This window comes from Gorilla gorilla, chromosome 1, assembly GCF_029281585.2.
Source record: "Gorilla gorilla gorilla isolate KB3781 chromosome 1, NHGRI_mGorGor1-v2.1_pri, whole genome shotgun sequence".
NCBI classification, from domain to species: Eukaryota; Metazoa; Chordata; class Mammalia; order Primates; family Hominidae; genus Gorilla; species Gorilla gorilla.
Genome location: NC_073224.2, coordinates 24,958,225 through 24,979,989, shown reverse-complemented (window position 1 = coordinate 24,979,989; position 21,765 = coordinate 24,958,225). Strand labels below are relative to the sequence as shown.

General features: G+C 35.0%; 1 protein-coding gene across 1 annotated transcript in view; it reads left to right on the top strand.

Moving 5' to 3' along the window:
- ERO1B (endoplasmic reticulum oxidoreductase 1 beta) overlaps nt 1-19,938 on the top strand; it is a 66,680-nt gene extending 46,742 nt beyond the window's left edge. Inside the window, exons 9-16 of the mRNA XM_031001240.3 lie at nt 2,630-2,641; nt 5,215-5,241; nt 8,732-8,824; nt 8,955-9,201; nt 10,323-10,392; nt 13,446-13,532; nt 14,502-14,635; nt 16,887-19,938. Of these exons, the coding sequence (XP_030857100.2) occupies nt 2,630-2,641; nt 5,215-5,241; nt 8,732-8,824; nt 8,955-9,201; nt 10,323-10,392; nt 13,446-13,532; nt 14,502-14,635; nt 16,887-16,947 (731 nt within the window). The 3' untranslated portion in view covers nt 16,948-19,938. The remainder of the gene's footprint in view (nt 1-2,629; nt 2,642-5,214; nt 5,242-8,731; nt 8,825-8,954; nt 9,202-10,322; nt 10,393-13,445; nt 13,533-14,501; nt 14,636-16,886) is intronic.
- Nucleotides 19,939-21,765: the final 1,827 nt, after the last annotated feature.

The window sequence follows — 21,765 nt, the reverse complement described above, 5'->3', positions numbered from 1 at the left end:
AAGTCAGAATCCTTGGAATGAGAACACCAGGCGTTGTTATTTTTTAAACTCTCCACATGGTTCCAGTATGCAACCAAGTTTGACAGCCAGTGTCTCGTAACAGTGCTTCTAGACTTCAGTGTGCATACAAATCACCTAGGAGCCTTGGTAACATACAGCTTCTGATTCTGTAGATCTTGGGAGAGGTCCAAACACACTCCTAGGTGCTGCCTCAGGTGCCGACTCATGTGCCACACTTTCAGTAGGAAAAATGTACAAAAATTTTAGAAACTTTAGCAGTGCTCTATATCTGTACTGTCCAATAAAGTAACCAGTTTCCACATGGGACTGTTGAACACATGAAATTTGGCTGGTGTGAAACTGAATTTTAAATTGTATTTAGTCTTGGTTGATTTAGATGTAAAAACTATATTGTTAAACAGAACCTTATTGTTTTGGTAAGACTACTATAACATATGTGTCATGTAACATATTTTTGTTGTAGTGTGTGTATACTTTTGAATTTTAAAGATGTGGCTATTAGAAACATTTTAAGTTAACACTCGTGTGTGGCGTTATATTTCAATGGAACAGCATTACTGTCATCAGTGGGATACATCCTCAGTCTGTTCTCAGTGAGGAACCAAACCCTGGGAGCAACTCTGTCATTGACCTGCCATTCCAGTGTTTTCTTTAGACGGGGAGTGTTTTAAGAAATTTGATTTCCTGATCTAAATTTGTATCTTTAGACCTTTCTGAGAACCAAATAGACTTGGAAGGGTTGACTGCATAGACTGCTTTTTCATGCTCACTCTGTCACAATGTGGCAAATACTTATTTTCCCCAAATTCACATTGAAACTGCCTGGAGAAGGAAGTTGGTCCTGAAAAAGACGTGCCTGGCTTCTTATCCTTTGTCTCTTTTACTACTTTTGCCTCACAACTTTTCTATTTTCAACTTAAAGGTTTTAATTACACAACATTTTATAAAAATTGAAGCAATATAGTAGTTATATAAAGTGAAAAGGGAAAGCTCTTCTATTCCGTAGTACAGAGTTTGAAAGGTGTTCTTCCAGACCTTTTCTACAGCCACTTAATACTTTTAAAGCAGAAAATACAATTTTTTCACTTAAGAAAACCATCAAGTCCTAAGAAACACTTCATTTCCATGTTAGTGATATATCAGAGACATAACACTGCTGAAAAGATGAGGAAAAGGAAACTACTACATAGAAAAAGAGGAAGGGAAGAGGAGAAAAGAAGAAAAATGAAATATGAAAGAAGACAAGACTAGGTAAAGAGAATGGTTCCTAGCTGTTATAGGAGTACTCTATGAAGCAATTAATAGCTCTTGCTGTTGCTATTTACCTGCTATCTCCATTGAAATTGGTTGATTAATAGTTCTTTAATCTTCTTAACTCTTTCTTCCACATTTCTGAGTCATAACCCCTAGGCTTATACAACTATTTTCTAACAGGTTTTGAGCAATAGGAACTTTTGTCCAAAAATGAAATCTTATTTCAGAACCCACATAATAAAGCTGATAGGCAGAGCTGCTATGTTGCCCTAGAGCCCAACCTCTGGCCTCTTCCTCACCTCTAGGCCTCCTGGAAGCAGCACCTTGCCTAAGGGTTTCACTGATTACAGTTTGGGATATACTCTTATTAAGGCCTGTCTCTGCTGAGGAGCAGTAATGTAAAAGAGAAAAATATTCCAGGTTGGAAACAGTAATGTTCAGAGAGGATTGTGTGCATAATGATTAAAGGAGCAACTTTATGTAGTAATTAATTAATTATTGAAAATAGTGGTCTTTATGACTATTTTTAGTTGCTTTCTGATGTTATTGTATTTTAAAATGTGCAAATCTTTTTTTTTTTTTTTTTCTTGAGACAGAGTCGTGCTCTGTCACTCAGGCTGGAGTGCAGTGGTGTGATCTCGGCTCACTGCAACCTCTGCCTCCTGGGTTCAAGCAGTTCTCTGCCTCAGCCTCCCGAGCAGCTGGGATTACAAGGTGCCGGTCACCACGCCTGGCTAATTTTTTGTATTTTTAGTAGAGATGGGGTTTCACTATCTTGGCCGGGCTGATCTTGAACTCCTGACCTCGTGATCCTCCCAAAGTGCTGGGATTACAGGCCTCAGCCACCGTGCCCAGCCTTCTTTTTTTTTTTCTTTTTTTTTTTTGAGATGGAATTTTGCTCTTGTTGCCCAGGCTGGAGTGCAATGGCGCGATCTTGGCTCGCTGAAACCTCCACCTCCTGGGTTCAAGTGATTCTCCTGCCTCAGCCTCCCAAGTAGCTGGGATTACAGGTACATGCCACCATGCCTGGCTAATTTTTGTATTTTTAGTTGAGACAGGGTTTCACATGTTGGCCAGGCTGGTCTTGAACTCCTGACCTCAGGTGATCCACCCACCTTGGCCTCCCAAAGTCCTGGGATTACCGGCATGAGCCACCACGCCTGGCCAAAATGTGCAAATCTTACACTCTTTGACCTATATTCTGGTTAAGAGGACTCATTTGCAGGGTGTCTACTCAGTGACCAAGGTTCGTGATATCATTAATAGTTTAACAGTTTTAATCTCAAAAAATAGTATTGGGATCTGAGCTATGTAAGACATTTTCTAAAATCTTTTCTATTATTTTCTCTTTTAGGCGAAGATGATGGTGAGCAAAACTCATGTTTGTTTGTTTCAAGTGTGGAGGAAATTTTTTGTAACAATCAGAATTTGATCTTTCCTTTATGTAATTCAAAAGAAAGTATTCCTGTTTTCTAAGAAAATAGCTACTAATGAATGGTGACCAAAAAAAAAAGATTATTTTATATATATAAAGTTATCCTATGTTAAAAAAAAAAAAAAGACCATTTTTCCTATATGCTTGGTTTGTAAATCAATTCACATTACAAGTTCCCCATTTTCTGGTTATTATGTAATTTACTTGAATATGTGCTGAGGAAGTGGGCAGAAGGAGTTAAGGTAGTTTTACCAGAGAATTTGTCTTGTGACCTCTTTATCTTCTTATTGACTGAAATTTCTAACCTCAGGTATCAATATAATACTTAATTTGATGACGAGCAATTTATTAACAATTGATTATTGAATGAATGTTGGTTAAAAGATACCCCCAAAATAGCCAAAATAATTATTTCAACTGAATGTTTACCTCTCTGTGTTCAGGGGCACTGATGGGCATTGTCCAGGGTAGGAAGATGTTTAAAACATGGTGTTTTCCCTCTAGGAGCTGAGGATATATAGGATAGTAGGAAAGATAAGCACTGTACATACACAATGGTAATGAGGTAAAGAAATACTCCATACATGGTACAAACAGTAGGTGATATATATAGCTCCTTGGAGGAGAAACAGATCGTATCTCACGGGAGCGATGTGGGAAAGCTTACTGGAGGAGGGGTAGCATTTGAGGTGAATTTTGAATAATGGGACAGATTTAGATCCGTACAACTGGATAGTGCATGTTGGAGGAAACAGCATGCAGCTGGGAGTTGAGACAAGTCAGGCATATTTGGGGAGACAGTAAAGAGACCCTTTTAGTGGTAGGTAAGACTATATAGTGGTAGTTTAAATTAGATTGATAGAGGCCATATTTTTTAGTACGTTGGGTACTAGACTTTTCCTGTTGGCACTTGAGGTGTTTTGAATCACAAGTGATATAATGATAAATGATCCTGACTATATGTTGAATGAATTAATTTGTTAGATGTTTTCATTGTTGTACAAAGTATGAAGACTCTCAGGAGGCAAAGTAATTCCCCACCGTCTGGTTTATCCCTAGACTCCTTACTCAGCTCATCTGAGTGTTCGGTTTTTCTATAATTTCTATCATTCTCAATTAAAAAAAAATAACATCAAGGATAGGTAACGCAGGAAGTGCATTAACAATTTTGATTCTTATTGACTGCTCTCTTTTCTTTCTCTTTCCCCCACTCAGAAGAAGGTTACAGGGCCAGGAATGGTTCTTTTTTTTTTTTTTTCAAGTGTTTAACATGTTTTGAAATATGTATACATTGTGGAATGGGTATATTGAGCTAATTAGCTCACATACCATTTTTTTGGTGAAAACACTTAAAATCGCAGCAGTTTTCAAGAATACAATACGTTGTAATTAACTGTAGTCAGCATGTTCTACAATAAATCTCTTGAACTTACTGCATTTCTTTAACTGAAATTTTGTATCCCTTGACCAGCATCTCCCTGACCCCAGGAATGTTCTTCAGCATTAGTACACAGATTAGTCAAGCCCTTCTGTATTCTATTAACTTTCCTGAATAATTATATTGAAAATTAAGAGATTTTTTAGCTGTCCCTTAAAACTTCTTAGTCTTAGAAAATTGAGGAAATATTTTTAGTTTTATTGGATTAGGAAAAATGGAATAATCAATAGTTGGATGTTTGTGTTAATTATAATTCCTTATTTTCCTGGAATATTTAAAAGGCACTATGGTTGTTATGAAAAGCAAATTTGAGATTGTTAAAATGTTTGCCCCATGTTTTCAGATATTTACACCTTCAATGAATAAGATTTATATACTTTTTTTTTTTTTTTAAAGAGGCAGGATCTTGCTATGTTGCCCAGGTTGGATCCGATCTCCTGGGCTCAAGCAATCCTTCCCCCTCAACCTTCTGAGTTAACTGGGGCTACAGATCCAAGCCACTGTGCCCAGCTCATATTTTGACTGAAATGTTTTCTTAAAAAATTTAATAGTCAAAATATTTGTAAAAACACTCTCTTAAAGTTACTTAAATTATTTGTAGGCTTTATTTCCTAGAACCATATGGTTATTTTTCTATTTTACCTGAAGCAGTAGACATTTTAGAGAGATTACTTAATCTGTCATAATTTTTTTTTTTTTTTTTTGAGACAGGGTCTCACTCTTGTCACCCAGGCTGGAGAGCAGTGGTATGATCTCGGCTCACAGCAACCTTAGCCTCCTGGGTCCAAGCAATTCTCCTGCCTCATCCTCTCGAGTAGCTGGATTACAGGCCTGCACCTCCATACCCGGCTAATTTTTTGTATTTTTAGTAGAGATGGGGTTTTGCCATGTTGGCCAGGCTGGTCTTAAACTCCTGGCCTCAAGTGATCAGCCCACCTCGGCCTCCCAAAGTGCTAGGATTACAGGCATGAGCCACCATGCCCTGCAGAAAGATTTTATAAACCTAATTTATTCTACTTTATAAATGACCATATAATGTTTTAATCCACTTTTCTCTCTCTCTCAGGAGAATCATTCTACACATGGCTAGAAGGTAAACAGTCTGTTCTAAATTTATTGGATTTTTTGTAAAAAATACTGATTTATTTAGCATATTTTTGTAAGGTCTAGGATTTTATTACCTAGTCAACTAATTTTGACAGTTTGAAAAAAAAATGTGTTTTAGGTTAACATATTGGGATAAAATTATGTAAAAAGTTTGAAGATAGTGGTCAGCTAAAAACCAGGTTTATATAAATACACAGGCCAAATACTGTCATCAGGTTTTCATAACTGGTTCCCTAATCTTATTTCTGTTCTGTATGTAATGTTCATTCAAACTACTTCTCTAGTAACGAGTATGCAAAATATTTTAAAAGTGGAGACATTCCTTTTGGAAGGAAGTACTTTTTATATATAAAATTAATGGAAGATAAATATGAATTCAAAAGGTTCGAAACATATTTGCCACGTTAATATAGTCTAACCTTGTCTGATTAAAAGATAAAGCAATATAGATCCTGATATATTAGATGCTTTTGCATTCTTGTACTTCCAGTGTTGAAAATATCAAATGCTATTAATGGAAAGGTGAAATGTTGTAGGATTTTAATAACTCAGGTTAATAACTGGATATATGATGCTTTAAAATATTTACCTTACCAAATTGCCATTAGTATATGAAATTAAAAGTTAAAATATATTAGTAACAGATAAGCAAGTAGAATGACATAGGAAAATTGATATTTCATAGCCATAACCTTATAGGAATACTACAGAGTAAAACTAATTCTATTTTATGTATGTCAGTTGGTCATGTTATCTTATGAATATTATTCCTTTTTTTTTTTTTTTTTTTGAGTCAGAGTCTCGCTGTTGCCCAGGCTGGAGTGCAGTGGTGCCATCTCGGCTCACTGCAACCTCTGCCTCCCAGGGTCAAGTGATTCTCCTGCCTCAGCCTCCCAAATAGCTGGGATTACAGGCACCCGCCACCACACCCAGCTAATTTTTGTATTTTTAGTAGAGATGAGGTTTCACCGTGCTGGCCAGGCTGGTTTGAACTCCAGGCCTCAAGTGATCTGCCCACCTCAGCCTCCCAAAGTGCTGGGATAAGAGGTGTGAGCCACCATACCTGGCCTATTTCTTTGTTTGTAATGAACTATGTGCATATATTGGCCATTATTAAGGTGAACATTATTGATGTGCAAATTCTGTTAGGAGTTATATGAGAAAATCGCTTATGTAGAAATGTTTAGCTTTGTTTAATAAGCTCTACTCTAAAGATACAAATTGTGGAAAGTAGCATTTAGGCTAGAAAAGGTAGTCAGAGACTCTGAGTGTTAGTAATGAGAATGAAATTTAGACACAATATTGGATTCTATGTATATTATATCAACCATTCTTCCAGTCTTACTGTTTTGAGTATCTGAATATTGATACATGGTTCCAAAGAGCATTCCCTTATAGGCAGCTGACTCAACCTTTTCTGAGATTCAGTTTCCTCATCTGGAGCATGGAGAGGAGCAATAGCAATCCTACTTACACTGTGAGTGTAGATGATTCCTGTAAAGGTTCCTTTGGAAACCACAAATCCACGTCCAAATGCCAAATATTACTGTTACAGTAAATGCAACCCCTTTCTGAAAGTTCAAGTGCTGAAAATGCATTTTAATGAAATTAAATCAAAAAGAGGAAGAAGAGAACCATTTTCTAAATTGTGTAATTGAATTGCTCTATGTTGTTAGAAGTTGGTGGATTCTGCCTTGGTAAGTCAGCTTTTGCAGATGTCACTTCAGAGTGAGATTGAGAAGGCTTTTGCCTGGACCTCGGTAATTAAAGATACCTTCCAGCCTGGCACAGACTGTGTGTAGGCCAGGAGAAGCTCTCCAGCAATTTCCTGCTAAGTGTGTTGTGTGTCTGGGTGCACTTAGTTGGTACATATTTTATTATTAATTTGCTTAAAGTTACCTGTTTTTCACAGTTTGTGGAAATACATTTCTATTCCTCTCCCCTCACTTATCCCCTACCTCATTGCAGTGGTAGGGGCTTTGTGGGCTTTGCAAATTGTAACTGCCTCCCAGTTTTCCAGGTCCTGGTTTGTAGGCATATGGATTTTCATGAGTTGTGCTTTGTTTACTGTCCCTTCTCTTGTCTTTATCCATTTTATTGGACATAAGCACTGCTTAGAGAGAGAGGTTGGGAAGAAAATAAAGTGAACTTCAAATCTGATATTTTGTTACTTGATAATAGATCTGATGAAAAGTTTTAGTAGAAGAGAAGTTAGTACTTAATGTTGTATTAAATATATTCATATTGTTTGTATCCATTGTTATCGTAAACATTCAAAATTGTCATATACTTTTAGGGAGGAAGCTACAAAATAAAATTTAATTTCTTTTGGTCCCCATCCATGACAATTTGAATATTCTAGCAAGAATTCCCAATTAGGGAACAAGATCTCAATAGAATTATTTTTTCCAGTTAGAGGCCACGTGCTTCAGAATCATCTGTGATAGGACAGAAAGAGAGAGTGAATTGCTGAAAAATCTTAATAGACACAAAGAAAACCACATACTCTTACATTAAAAAAAAAGTTCCCCCATCATATAAATGAGACTATTTTACTTTCCACTATTAAAGCCCATTTTCCTGCATGGGGAAAGTGTTAAAAACCTGTTGGATGAAGGAGGGAAAAGCTCATGGCCGTGTATCCAGTGACTTCTTAAAATTTTCTGCATTTTTTTTTATTTAAGAATTTACCATCTTAATCATTTTTAAGTTTACTGTTTAGTGGCATTAAATACATTCACAATGTGTATTACTCCTATTATGAGAGAAAATCTTTTAAAATGGGGGCAGGGGTTAGGATAGAATGACGGTCTATCTTGACCTCTTAAGTTCTCAGCAAAAAAGCCCCTGTGGCTTAAGAAGGCTACATCAGATAACGTTCTGTTATATTCCTGTACTCCACTGATATGATTCCACTGAAGTAGTAAATAGTCAACATGTTGTTCTTTTTTTAATTAGTTGAAATTCCTGGATTTCTGTTTTCCAAGTTTCAGCTCCTTACAAGTAGAACATATGGTTAAAAAATTAGACAATTCCAGGGCAGAAGGTTAATAAAACCCTTATTTCTCTGCTAGCAAATAACACATATAAGGAAGGGGGAAAAATCCAGCAGTGACTTCATAATTACATTTACTTCAGTAAGTTCTTAGCCTAAACCACAAGAAAACCTGTGCTGTTGCTGTCTGAGTAACATGGGAACTTGCCAGCTTTATCCATAGTGTTTTGACCCCTAGTGGCTCAAACTTTTCTGCTTTTTTCAGCATTAAGTTCTCATCATATTCAGTTAACTCCATTCTGAAGCCAAAATCTTACTTTGCCTTCTAGTGAGAGAATCTTGATCTAATCAGTTTTATATTATTCCTTGATTTATTTTAATGTTCTTCAATCAAAAATAAGCCTACATACTGAACCTCCTTGAGTCAATATTTCTGATATCTAAATAGGTGTAATTTCTTTTTCAATATTTTTCTGAGTAGGTTTGTGTCTGGAGAAAAGAGTCTTCTATAAGCTTATATCGGGACTTCATGCTAGCATCAATTTACATCTATGCGCAAATTATCTTTTGGAAGGTAATCATATTTTTAAGTCGAGATTTTGCCTTCTATTAGTGTAAAAATTATTGGAGGAAATACATATTCTTTAGAGCAAAAAAAAATCCTATTTACTAAAACAATGTAATGTATTTCTCTTTCTCTTTAGAAACCTGGGGTAAGCCCAGTTGGGGACCTAATATTAAAGAATTCAAACGCCGCTTTGACCCTGTGGAAACCAAGGGAGAAGGTCCAAGAAGGCTCAAGAATCTTTACTTTTTATACTTGATTGAGCTTCGAGCTTTGTCAAAGGTGGCTCCATATTTTGAGCGCTCAATTGTCGATCTTTACACTGGAAATGCAGAAGAAGATGCTGACACAAAAACTCTTCTACTGAATATCTTTCAAGATACAAAGTAAGAATTGACTATCCGTGATTTGAAATTCTCCTCTCTGTATTCAAATGAGGTAGCACTTAAAGTACACAAAAACTGACTCCTAAAAGTTAAGCGAGGGGAGATGTAGAACAGAAAAGGAAAGTGATCAGTAGAACAACAGAATTTAAAAATATTTCTGAAAATGTTGATGAAAAAGCATTAATAAGGCTTTCTTTTGCAGAAATTTTCACACTTGAGAATAGTGCTTTAAAATATCACTAAATTTTATGTAGTATCAAAATTCAGTGCTACTTTAATGGTCTTTCTACCAATTTTGTATTCTTCTAGTCACTTTATTTACTTACTTATTTTTGAGACAGAGGCTTGCTCTGTTGCCCAGGCTGGAGTGCAATGGCACAATCTTGGCTCACTGCAGCCTCTGCCTCCCAGGTTCAAGCAATTCTTGTGCCTCAGCCTCCTAAGTAACTGAGATTACAGGTGTGTGCCATCACACCCAGCTAATTTTTGTATTTTTAGTAGAGATAGGGTTTCACCATGTTGGACAGGCTGGTCTCAAGCTCCTGGCCTCAAGTGATCCACCCTCCTCTGCCTCCCAAAGTGCTGGGATTAGAGGCATGAGCCATCGCGCCTGGCCTCTAGTCACTATATTTAAATTTAGATGATAATATACATGTGTTTGCATTGGGATGGATATGTAAGGAAACATTAGCCTTATCTTCTAGAATATAACCTTTTAAACAAAACGCTTGGTCAAGAAAACTTGAGTTAACTGGTTTTTAAAATAAGCCTGGAAGAGAAAGATTAAAAAGTGTTTAAAGTAAATTATGTATTAAATTTTTAAAGAATATTAAGGGAATATTGCCTATTTTTTTACATAGATTGTTTTCAGTTAATTTTTTAGCTTACCTTTGTCATTTATTTAAAACATTACAGTCTTACTAAATTTAACAGCCATCTGTGTCTTGCTTTAGTCTTTTATGAAATAGTTTATGTGTGAACTTTTCTACATTACCAAACCTTACATCGGAGTAAATAATGAATTTTAAATATTCATAAGGATAGAAAATTTTATCAGGTTTCTGATACAGAGTACGTGGATTTTTCATGTGTAACTTAATCCAATACTATCATTTTATCAGGTCCTTTCCCATGCACTTTGATGAGAAATCCATGTTTGCAGGTGACAAAAAAGGGGCCAAGTCACTAAAGGTAAAAAGTTCTTGATTGGGACACGGGGTTGGGAGCAGTTTGCTGGTCATGCTTTAATGCTGTGCATCCAAACTGTTTTCTTTCCCAGTTTTCCAGCTTCTTGTCAGAGTTGGTCTGATTGGATTTTAATACAAATGGTACAAAAAGCCTTTCCATATTTCTCAGTTCCATTGACCAACTGCTTAGTGAATCATTGGTCATTAGTATGTCCTATAACACCTTTATAAATGTCTTTTTAAAAGATACTAGTTGAGGGAAAGTTTTCTAAGTTTAAAATCAGTGTATATTGTCGTTTTGATGCAGCTTTCAGAATACCATGAGCTTTTAGCCACTTTGAGGACAATAAATAATATATTTTTCTAAAGTTTATTTTATGGAATGTTACGGTTTTTGAAACATATGTTTTTGTCCCTCTGGACTAACTTAAAAGGTTAAAACTACCTGTTAACATGTGACATCAGAAGGAGAATATGTTTTGGGAACATTACCAAACTTCATGTTAGGTGTTCTTTATTTTCATTTGCTTAAAGTACATTAAGAAACAAATTGTACCCTTAAAATGTTCATAAAAGTATTTGAAATTGGCAATTGTTTTTTTTTTTACTTTTAAATTTATTTTTTGAGATGGGGTCTCGCTATGTTGCCCAGGCTGGTCTCAAACTCCTGGCCTTGAGCTGTCTTCCCACCTCAGCCTCCCAAGTACCTAGGATTACAGGCACAAGCCACCACACCTGGCCACAAATAATCTTTGCGTACAACTTCATAGTCTTTTATATGTGCTTCTGAAATCCGGGTAGTTTCAAAAACTGAAACATTTTCTTATGTTTAGTGCAAGGTAATTTTTTAGCAAAACCTGACCTAAACTGATGTAAGAATATAGCAGATATTCATAGTTTTGTGGGGTTGTTTTCAAATTCTGCTTGGTATGAATTTTTTATATTTTGCTACAGAAACATTAATGGATTTGACTGCAGGGTGTTTCCTCACACTCTGGTGAGATGTTTCATAATATACAGTACATGTACTGTATTTCTAAAATTTAAAAACTTCTGAATTCTAAAACACATTTGACCCCAAGATGTTTTAGATGTGGATGTACTATAGGAACCAATAAATCAATACTGAGTGATTCTCCTTTGGTGAGACTTTCTTGGTATTTCTGAAATAAGTAATTTAGTCACAACTATATTTTAGTGTTGGAAGGTTGTTTTATTTTACAGTTGTTTTAGAGGTATATTGCCATTTTGGTATTTTATATGTTAATTCATTTTTATAATGCTTCCTGTTTTCTAAGTATCGACACATGTTCTACTTTTAATCTTCAGAATGATCTTGTGTAATAGGGCAACTATAATTATGTATGTTTTTGTAGATGAGGAAAGTGAGACTAAGCAAAGCCTAAGGGTCTCACAGCAAGCTTTTAACTACACAATGCTGGGATTTTGTTTGCTGTTTGTCAAGGATGTATGAAGGAGAACCTATGTCCCTTTTCCATCTGCTGCAAAGAACTTACATTACTGAGAATATGACCAGCACAGGAGTTTTTGTGTTCTGTTTATATTGTCTTTCTTTGCCAAGGTATTGATTCCTTTCAACCCTCTGGCAGCTGGTCAGGGCTTGTGGTAGCCGGAGTTTTCAGGCTACTTGCCTCCAGCTTCATGCAATAAAATATTTCCCTCAATGCAATAAAATGATTTTTATTTTCTGCAGTTGCCATGTGAAACAAATGAGGAAATTTTCTCTTAACCAATCTTATCCACAGATAAAGTGAGACCAACCTTAAAGGCATATTGCACACAAATGCTTATAGGCAGAAGAATTTCCCCAGTATGGGAAACTTCTTTTTTTTTTTTTTTTTTGAAATGGAGTTTCACTCTAGTTGCCCAGGCTGGAGTGCAGTGGTGCGATCTCGGCTCACTGCAACCTCCACCTCCCGGGTTCAAGCTATTCTTCTTCCTCAGCCTCCCAAGTAGCTGGGATTACAGGCATGCACCACCACACCTGGCAGATTTTGTATTTTTAGTAGACATGAGGTTTCACTATGTTGTTTAGGCTGGTCTCGAACTTATGACCTCAAGTGATCACACCTCGGTCTCCCAAAGTGCTGGGATTACAGGCGTGAGCCACCCTGCCTGACCAGTGTAGGAAACTATTACAGCAAAATAGAGGGATCCAGTAAGCATCTCCGTAACAACTGCATTAGCAAATGTAGAGGACTGTGGGACCATGTGTGTCACACAGGCCTGTTATCATTCATATTGATTGAGCAACCATGACAAACATAGTGTGGTACTAAGGAGTGATACAAAAATTGATCATTGTTCTAGGACTAGCTTTCTGATATAGGCTTACACAAAGCAAAGGATCAAAAGTAAGTGAAACATAAACTAGACATATTTATTGTTGGTTGTATGTAGATAACAAATGGAAGCAGCAATTAAGTTCCTTAAAAGTAAAGACCATGTATTATTTACTTTTGTATCTCCCATAATGCATATTTTGGTGCTTTGTATAAAGTAGCTCCTCAGTGGAAAGTTTATTGAATTAATATGCAGAATGAATTTTATTAATTTCCATTAATGTCAGTATTTTATGTACCATGTTATAGTATACAAGTATCAAATATTTTTCTTTACTGTTGAAAAACACAACTCGGGTTGGGTATGGTGGCTTACACCGTAATCCCAGCACTTTGGGAGGTCGAGGTGGGCGGATCATTTGAGGCCAGGAGTTCAAGACCAGCCTGGCCAACATGGCGAAACCCCGTCTCTAGTAAAAATACAAAAATTAGCTGGGCATGGCGGCATGCGCCTATAATCTAAGCTACTTGGGAGGCTGAGGCAGGAGAATCCCTTCAACCTGGGAGGTAGAGGTTGCACTAAGCCGAGATTGCACCACTGCACTCCAGCCTGGGCGACAAAGCAAAACTCCTTCTCAAACAAACAAAAAACACAACTGATTTATTAATAAGCATCAAAACTTACTTATCGTTTAGCCAAATGCTGTTCAATTTTAAAAATCTAATTAGACTGAAAATATTTTCTGCTTGCTAGGAGGAATTCCGATTACATTTCAAGAATATCTCCCGTATAATGGACTGTGTTGGATGTGACAAATGCAGATTATGGGGAAAATTACAGGTACATGTGTTGTCTTCTCTTTTGAAGCCATTACTAACCTTTATTTTTTCCACTGAGTGCAAGCTTTTTATTAAAATGTCCTCATTGTTCATTGAATTAGAATTTAGAAATAGGCAGATCCAAGTTGTTTTTTCTGTTGATGAAAAAATTAATATTATTAAAGTATATGTGTTACATGTATGTGAAAGGATGTTTCTCATATTATTCTTTAGTGATTTTAGTTTTATTGTGTCTATGTTTCTATTGATACAATACCAGATTCATTTGTGAAGTTGGTGGTCATTACGAACCGAATATATCCGTATTTTACATATGTATATAGAAAGGTAAAATGTAATTACATAAAAAGATTGAAATATCAAGTCTTGGTCATTGAATCTGTTTAAATGAGCAAAAGAAGGTCACTTAGTCAAAATAGGAAAGCTCCGCAAGACAGGTCCATTACTGTGTGTAAGCCAGTGTCAAAAGGATTGTTGAATATTTTATCTCTTTCTAACAAAGATGGTAATTTATAGAAAATTAAGAGACAGAATTATTACAGTGGAGGCTATACTGAAATAAAATATGTCTTTTTCTATAGTGCTAATAATTGAGAAATTATTAAGTGTAAGTATCAATAATCTCTGAGTTTTGAATTGCTAAAAGCTGTAAAAAGTCCTTTATGGTTACAAATTGAACATTGTAATCCTAATATGGCATTTTCAAGGTTAAAAAAGGCATTTTAATAATTTGGAATAGTATGATATGTATTCAATAAGTGTTAAGACTATTCAGGTTTCCTTAACTGCTCAGATGTGTTTATCATATGCATAACCTGTGAGAAAGTAGAAACTGTAGTAATATTTTTGTGAAAAGCTCAGTTCATATGAATTTCCTAACTGGCATAACAGTGGCTATATATTCCTTTAAGCCTTTATACTAGTTATTGTTATTTAAAGTTAATTATGAGTTTATTGGTATTTTCTTTAGACTCAGGGTTTAGGAACTGCCCTGAAGATATTATTCTCTGAAAAAGAAATCCAAAAGCTTCCAGAGAATAGTCCATCTAAAGGCTTCCAACTCACCCGACAGGAAATAGTTGCTCTTTTAAATGCTTTTGGAAGGTAAGAACCATTATATGTTGAAGATTTTTGATTTCCCATTGGGTTTCAACAAACTGCAAAGATAATCTTCTTTGCTAAAAGTAGGGTTTGTTTTGTTGACAAAAAAAAATTTTATATTGTATCTGTACTAACTTAGAGAGGCCTTAATGCTGACAAGTCAGTTTCTCTACAGGTCATAGGAAAAACTAAGTTTCCAATTGCCAGTGTTTTTCAGTTTGCTGCCTTAATTTTGTAAGGGAGATATTCTTCTAATATTCTTTTTACTTGGCTATAACTTGTTCAACTACAATAGCAGGAGTAAGGAATGTGTGATTGAGAAGGTGATAAAAGAAAATTAAAACCTTCATCTGCTCCTTATTTTTCTTAAATTTTCATTACTATTTTTTTCTTTTCTCACCTTTTTCCTGCAGTATGCTCTTTATCTCTGAAGCTCAGAGGTCATTTTTCTTTCACTCATTTCTACATGATTTACTTCTGTATACAGACATATAATTTGCTTGCTTGTTTATATCGCCAGTGGTTTAAAAAATAATTTGAATTTGCCAGCAGAGACACATGTAATGGCAACTGAGGAATACAGAACAGAAGGAAAAGAATCACAGAAAATAATACTATGCTTCCTTGGGGAAAAAGAGAAAAAAGTCAACTTGAGGAAGAATTAAAAAAAAAAAAAAGGGAGGGACTAAGTAATACAGAGATTATTTCTTGTTTTTCTTAACATGTGTTTTAAGTTAAAAAGAAGCAGTTAAATTAAAAACAGATTTATTATATGTCCCTTGGTTTTTTTTTTTTTTTTTTAATAAGAGATGAGGGTCTCGCTCTGTCATCCAGGCTGGAATGCAGTGGCACGATCATGGCTCACTGCAGTATCCAAATCCTGGGGTCAGGCGTTCCTTCCACTTGAGCTTCCCAAGTAGCTGGGACTACAGACACATGCTATTTTGCCTGGCTAATTAAAAAAAATTTTTTGTAGAGATGGGGGTCTCACTTTGCTGTTCAGTCTGGTCTCAAACACCTGGCTTCAAGTGATTCTCCTGTCTTGGCCTCCCAAAGTGCTGGGATTACAGGCATGAGCCACTGTACCTGGCCATTTCCCATCTTAATAACAAGGATTTCACCTGTTGCTTCCCTGTATTTAAAGATGACTATGTAGGTTGAGATTTCAGACACAGGATAGATATAGACTATCCATTAATTGGTATTTCATAAAAAATTCAGTCCATCCACTTATGAGGCCTGTAGAAAGATAACACAGGAGATACTGAATGAAATTTAAATAAATTGAAATGAAAAATATTGTAAATAACTTAAGCATCTCTTAAGTCCAAATTAAATTGAGAAAGATGAAAACAATTGAGAATTTCAAAACAATTGAAAATTTCCTTTGATCTCATAAAAAATATTCACAAATGCAGCCTTTCTTGTTTTAGTTCTATATCTAGAGCTTATTACCTTTTATTGTTCCCTAGAGTAATGGACTCAGAATCAGGGGTCCTAAAGTTCTGGAATCCTGGCCTGCCCTTTAGTAGTGGTATGAACTCAGGCAAATCACTGCTTTCCTAGTTTGTTTCCTGATAATGAGATCATATATGTGATGGGCTTAGAACATTGCCTGTCCTCCTAAGTGATTAAGTAATAATTTTTCTTCTATCAAATAGTTAAAGATTTTTCTTCTATCACCCCCGAATTGTACATAGGGATACTTGAGCTTTTAGAATGACTTTTTTATATTTCCCATCCCAGAGTTTTACTTTTTGGCCTGGGCTGAGAAGCACTTCATTTAGTCAGTCAGTAGTCATTTACTGAATACTATAAGCATCAATGGGTATGGGGCACAGGAGAGAGACTCAGCAAGAGATGAAATAGAGTCTTTACCCTTAGGGAGCTAACAACGTAAGACAAATTAGTGTGTTTGGGGAACATTGAGTAAAGAGCAATCATTTGAAGAGGAATGTGCAAAATAAATTTATTAGACCAATTGTAAATGATTTGAGATTCTTTATTAAGAATTATTCATATCACTGTTCCCATTATTAATCTAATGTCTGTAGATAGTATGAAGTAACAGGCTTCCTTTGCCCCTTCTAAACCAGTCTTAATGAGAATACTAATTTAAACATGGAAGCTTCAGTGTTTGATGTTTTTTATTTTAGATTTTGCTTTCAAATTATAGCTTATGTAACAATATCAATAATTTGAAATAGTATGCATCATGTCAGCCTTACTAATATGCTTTTTCTTTCTTCCATAGGCTTTCTACAAGTATAAGAGACTTACAGAATTTTAAAGTCTTGTTACAACACAGTAGGTAATAAAGGCTTTTATGTGTCTAACTAGAGACATAAAGTGACTGTGGAAAGCCTTTTAATTATGGACATTCATCAGAAAGAGACTAATCTGACTTCAAGAATTCTGAACTATTAAATAGAAAATTTAAATGCTCACTTGAATATTTATGATTCTTAATAGATTATTATCAACTAGAGATATTTATAAATGAAGTATATACTTTTAAAACATGTAAGTTATACTAATTTTGTGTTTAATTTCATATGTTTTCATGTGCTGAAAATTCTATTTTTTTTAGAATTGGTTTTGTTTTTATTCTATTATCCTTTATTTCCAGTTGTCAAACTTTAAATGGCTATGTCTGCATTCTAATAACACTGTTCAGTCTGTTATGGAAAAGGAGAACTAGGGAACAAATGTTGCTTAGGGCTGGTGTCAGTGAGAAAAATTTATCAATGCTTTTTAATGTGTTTTTACCCTTGCCTCACTCTGTGTGTGTCACTTTCTATAATATAAAGAAATATTATAATATTTCTGGAATCTGGAACTGTCACCATGATGAATGGCCCTTTCAATGCATCGTTACAGAAATTCCTGAAGATTCCCCAGGACTTCAATTTCATTGGTTTTTATTTGCAGTTTTTAGTTGCTGTTATTGTTGCTGTTTCCAGTCTAAAGGACCTCCTTTGGTAAAGGTGAACAAGACCTCTCCCCTATGCTACCCAGCCAGATTTCGTGTGTGTAATGGGCTGGCCCAAGAGCGTTCTTTTACTTAGAACTCCTTTTGATTTTGCTTTTCTCTGCCCCTAGAAATTTTAGGGACAAAGGCATTTTGGAAATTGTCAGTTACTTTTAGAAAGAATACACTGCAGAAATATTTAACAGATTACTTCTTGATAAAATTTAAATGGGATTATATGAATTTATAATGCCAATTGAAAATATTATATACACAAAATTTGCTATTTTCACTTAAAGTAAGCATTTTTAAAGGATTTATTTTAGAATACAATCTATGCAATCCTCGAACTCAGTGTGCTTTTCCCTGACAGGATATATAAAAAGGTAGATTAGGTCAACCCTCCTTTAAGCTTCCTCTCCCCTCACCTTTTCTTTTCACTGTATATAAACGGTACTTTCTGTGATTCATACCAACAGAGGACTTTCTGTGATTCATACCAACAGAGGACTTTCTGTGATTCATACCAACAGTCCTAAACTGTCATTTTCTAAATCTGGGATTTAAAATCTTTAAACAATATTTAAAATCTTGATTTTTTTTAAATGTCAGCAGATACAGTTTGGAAGATTGCATCTGTGTAGAAGTAATGCAGGTACAAGGTCTAGAGTTTTTCCTTAGACTCTTCAGTCTTTTCTGAATTAAAGAATAAGTGCTCTTAAATCCATATTTTATCCTGTCAAAGTCTGAAATGTGTTCATTGATGATTTGGTGACATCTAAAAAATTGTATTTATTTGGCTTGGCTCACCCCTCTTAAAAATACTTAGCCATCTCTTGGTGGGATGTGGTGGGGGTATTAAGGTCTCAGAGTTATTTATTTTCTCACCTAATTTCAAACCTTTATAAACTTGGGGTTTTGTTGTTGATGGTGGTAGTATTTTTTGTTAAGTTGTTTAAAAGGCTGACTTGATTGGAGCCTCCTCTACTTTTTCTTGAGGGTTGCAAGTATTGTATGGTGGGGGAGGGGGGCCTTAAGGCAAACTGTCTAAAAAGTGACTATCCAATTAATTTAACTAGTAAATTAGTAAGAATTATTCTTAGTATTCATTCAGAGTTTAAGATGTGAAAAATTTGCACTGTTTATTACTCTAAATGTAAAGAACTTTTTGATAGTGTTATTTCACCACTCCCTCAGTTAAAGGCTATTATTTAAACTGTTGACTAGAGAAAATCCTCGCTCATGTCCATTTGTTTTTTTCTGTACTGTGATTTGTTTCAAGCTTAGGAAAACTAGTATATTAGAGTATGTTCTAGGAAATTAAAAGATCTGGTTAGAGTAAAAAGTTCTTTTTAAGGTTCTTAACTAATTTTTTCACAACTAAGAAAATAAATGAAGTATTCTTAGGCTGAAATTCATCTTAACTTTATTTTATCATAAATTAGATTGTATGGGCAGCCTACATTTTTGTGTATGTGTTTTTATTTCTTAAATGATTGTGTGAGCCTGGTGACATTTTATGGTTCTTGTGATCTAAACTGTTTTTCCAATTCACATCTTTTATTGTGAAGTGATATTATACTAGAGTACTGTTTGCATTGTAAAAATGCTTTGCTGGTGCTCTGGCATTTTGTCTTTATCTCATCACCTAATTTAAAAACCCAGCACTTGATAGTATAACTGACAGAAATGATTGTACCCACTGATGAAGTAATGAAAATGAAGAAAAGGAAAATATTCCTTCCTTCAATGGCGTAAGTTTATTTTTTACTTAAGTGGCATCTATGTAAGTTAGACAAACTATATATTAAAATTGGTAAACTTTGAATGTTTCTCCTGTTTTGATTCTTAGATTATGAGGAGGATCAGACAGAATAAGACTCCACAGTTTTGAAATTTGATAAGTCAAAACGTTTTATTTTGACATTTTTAACATTGTGAATTATTTGATATTTGTAATCTCTGTATGTATATGAAACTCTGCCATGTTTTTCAGCTTTGCCTATGTGCCACTGTATATAAGAAAGGACAGCTATTTTGATCTTCATCAGTATTGCCTTCAGCTGAAAATTTGGGAACAGTTCACAGTAAACCTCTCAGTAGTTTGCAAACTGAGGTACCTGCAGAAACCATAGCTACTCACCAAAATACACAGATTAGGTGCATGGTATCATGGAAATTATTTGGTAAAAACACACACACACACAAATCTATGTGTACTGTATTTTAAGGAATATCTACAGGTGCAGCTTTGATTTTGAACAGAATTCCAAATAATTTACTGTTGTACCCACCAGAATCTAGAAAATGTGAATTAAAGTACATGTTTCTGCAATCTTTTCTGTCTTGTTTTTCCCCCCTATTTTAAGTGTTTCTTTTTATGGCATGAGAATTTGATTGTAACCTGTGGAGAAGGGAGAAAATGTATTTATAAGTAGTCTGAGGTTGTTTCTTATCATAATGGCAAGCATTGGCTGGCACTGTATTAAGGGCTTTTACATGCATAGTTTGGCTTTAAATGAACACACCGTTAATCTTCACAATAGCACTAGTAGGTAGGTACAATTACTTCTCTGTTTTATAAGTAAGAAGACTGAGGATAAAAAAGGCTAAGTAACCTGTCCATAGTCACAAATTCTAGGTTGTGGAGCAAGAATTTGAGACGAGAAAGACTGATTCTAGAACCTTTGTGACATTTTGTAAGTTGGCCTATTTCCATTCAGCTACAAAGTGGGAACGATTAAAAGCATTGTTTGATTTGTATTGAATCATAAAGCTTATAAAATATGCTTATCTTATTTAATTTTTTGAATAGGTAATACATTCACATGGTTAAAAGAAACAAACAATATAAAAAGTTATTCAGTGAATGTGTTCCTGTATGCTTGGCCCAGCTTCCTCCACTGCACACTCATCTCCCACCATGAATAGCCTGTGCTCTTGGTTTCTTAGGTTTCCATTCACACTGTTGTAGACAGGTACAAACATATACAAATGGAAAGTCTTATTTTTTCTCTCATTTTTACTCAAAAATTGACATCATATACATACGATTTCATTTTTTTCACCTAGTATTTCTTGGCAGTCTTCACATATGACTAGATAGATTTCTCATTTTTTTAAGTAGATACTTGGTATTCTGTTATGTGAATGTGCCAGTGTTGAATTAACCCGTCCTCTATTAATGGGCAGCTGGGTTGTTTCCAGACCTTGTACATATGTCATTTCACATTTATATAAATATTGTACCTGTAGAATAAATTCCCAAAGATAAGAATTTTGGGGGCAAAGACTGTGTGCATTTATAATTTTGAAAGATATTGGCATATTGTCCTTCATAGGGGTAGTCATCAATTCACATACCATCTAAAATTTATGATAGTACTTGCTAACCTGCAACATTACCAATGTAGATGTTATTAAACTGTTGGATTCTGGCCATTCTGGTAGATGAAAATATATATCAATGTGTACATTCTTTTATTTTCCTTTTTTTTTTTTTCTGAAAAAAGAGACGGGGTCCCACGTTATCACCCAGGCTGGAGTGCAGTGGTATGATCATAGTTCACCGTAGCCTCAAACTCGTGGGCTCAAGTGATCCTCCAGCCTTAACCTCCCGAATAGCCTGGCTTATAGGTGCACACCACACACCTGACTGCTCAGTATGTAAATTTTTATTATGCCTAAGGTTGACCACCTTTTAATATGTTTAGGAGCCATTTGTATTTCCTTTTGTTTCCCATATTATTTTGTTCCTATCCATTTTTCTACTATATCATTGATATGTTGTTTGTTTGTTAGGGATATGAACCCTTTGACAGTAATGAGTTGCAAATATTTTCTTTCCAATTTGTCATCTGTCTTTTGCTTATGATGGCTTTGTCATGAGTTTTAAAAAATTTTTATATAGTCTGAATTACCAATTTTTTAGTGGTTTCTGGATTTTGAGTCATAATTAGAATGTTTTTCTCAATCCAGAGCAATAGAGTAATTCACCTAAATTCTACATCTAAATTTTGAACCTCTGAAGCATATTCTGGCATAAGATGTAAGTTATGGATCTAACCTAATTTTTTCTGCAGGTGATTAACCCAGTTGTTCCAATATTATTTATTGAACTGTTTGTTTTTTCATGACGAGTTTGAGAGGCTACATTGATCTT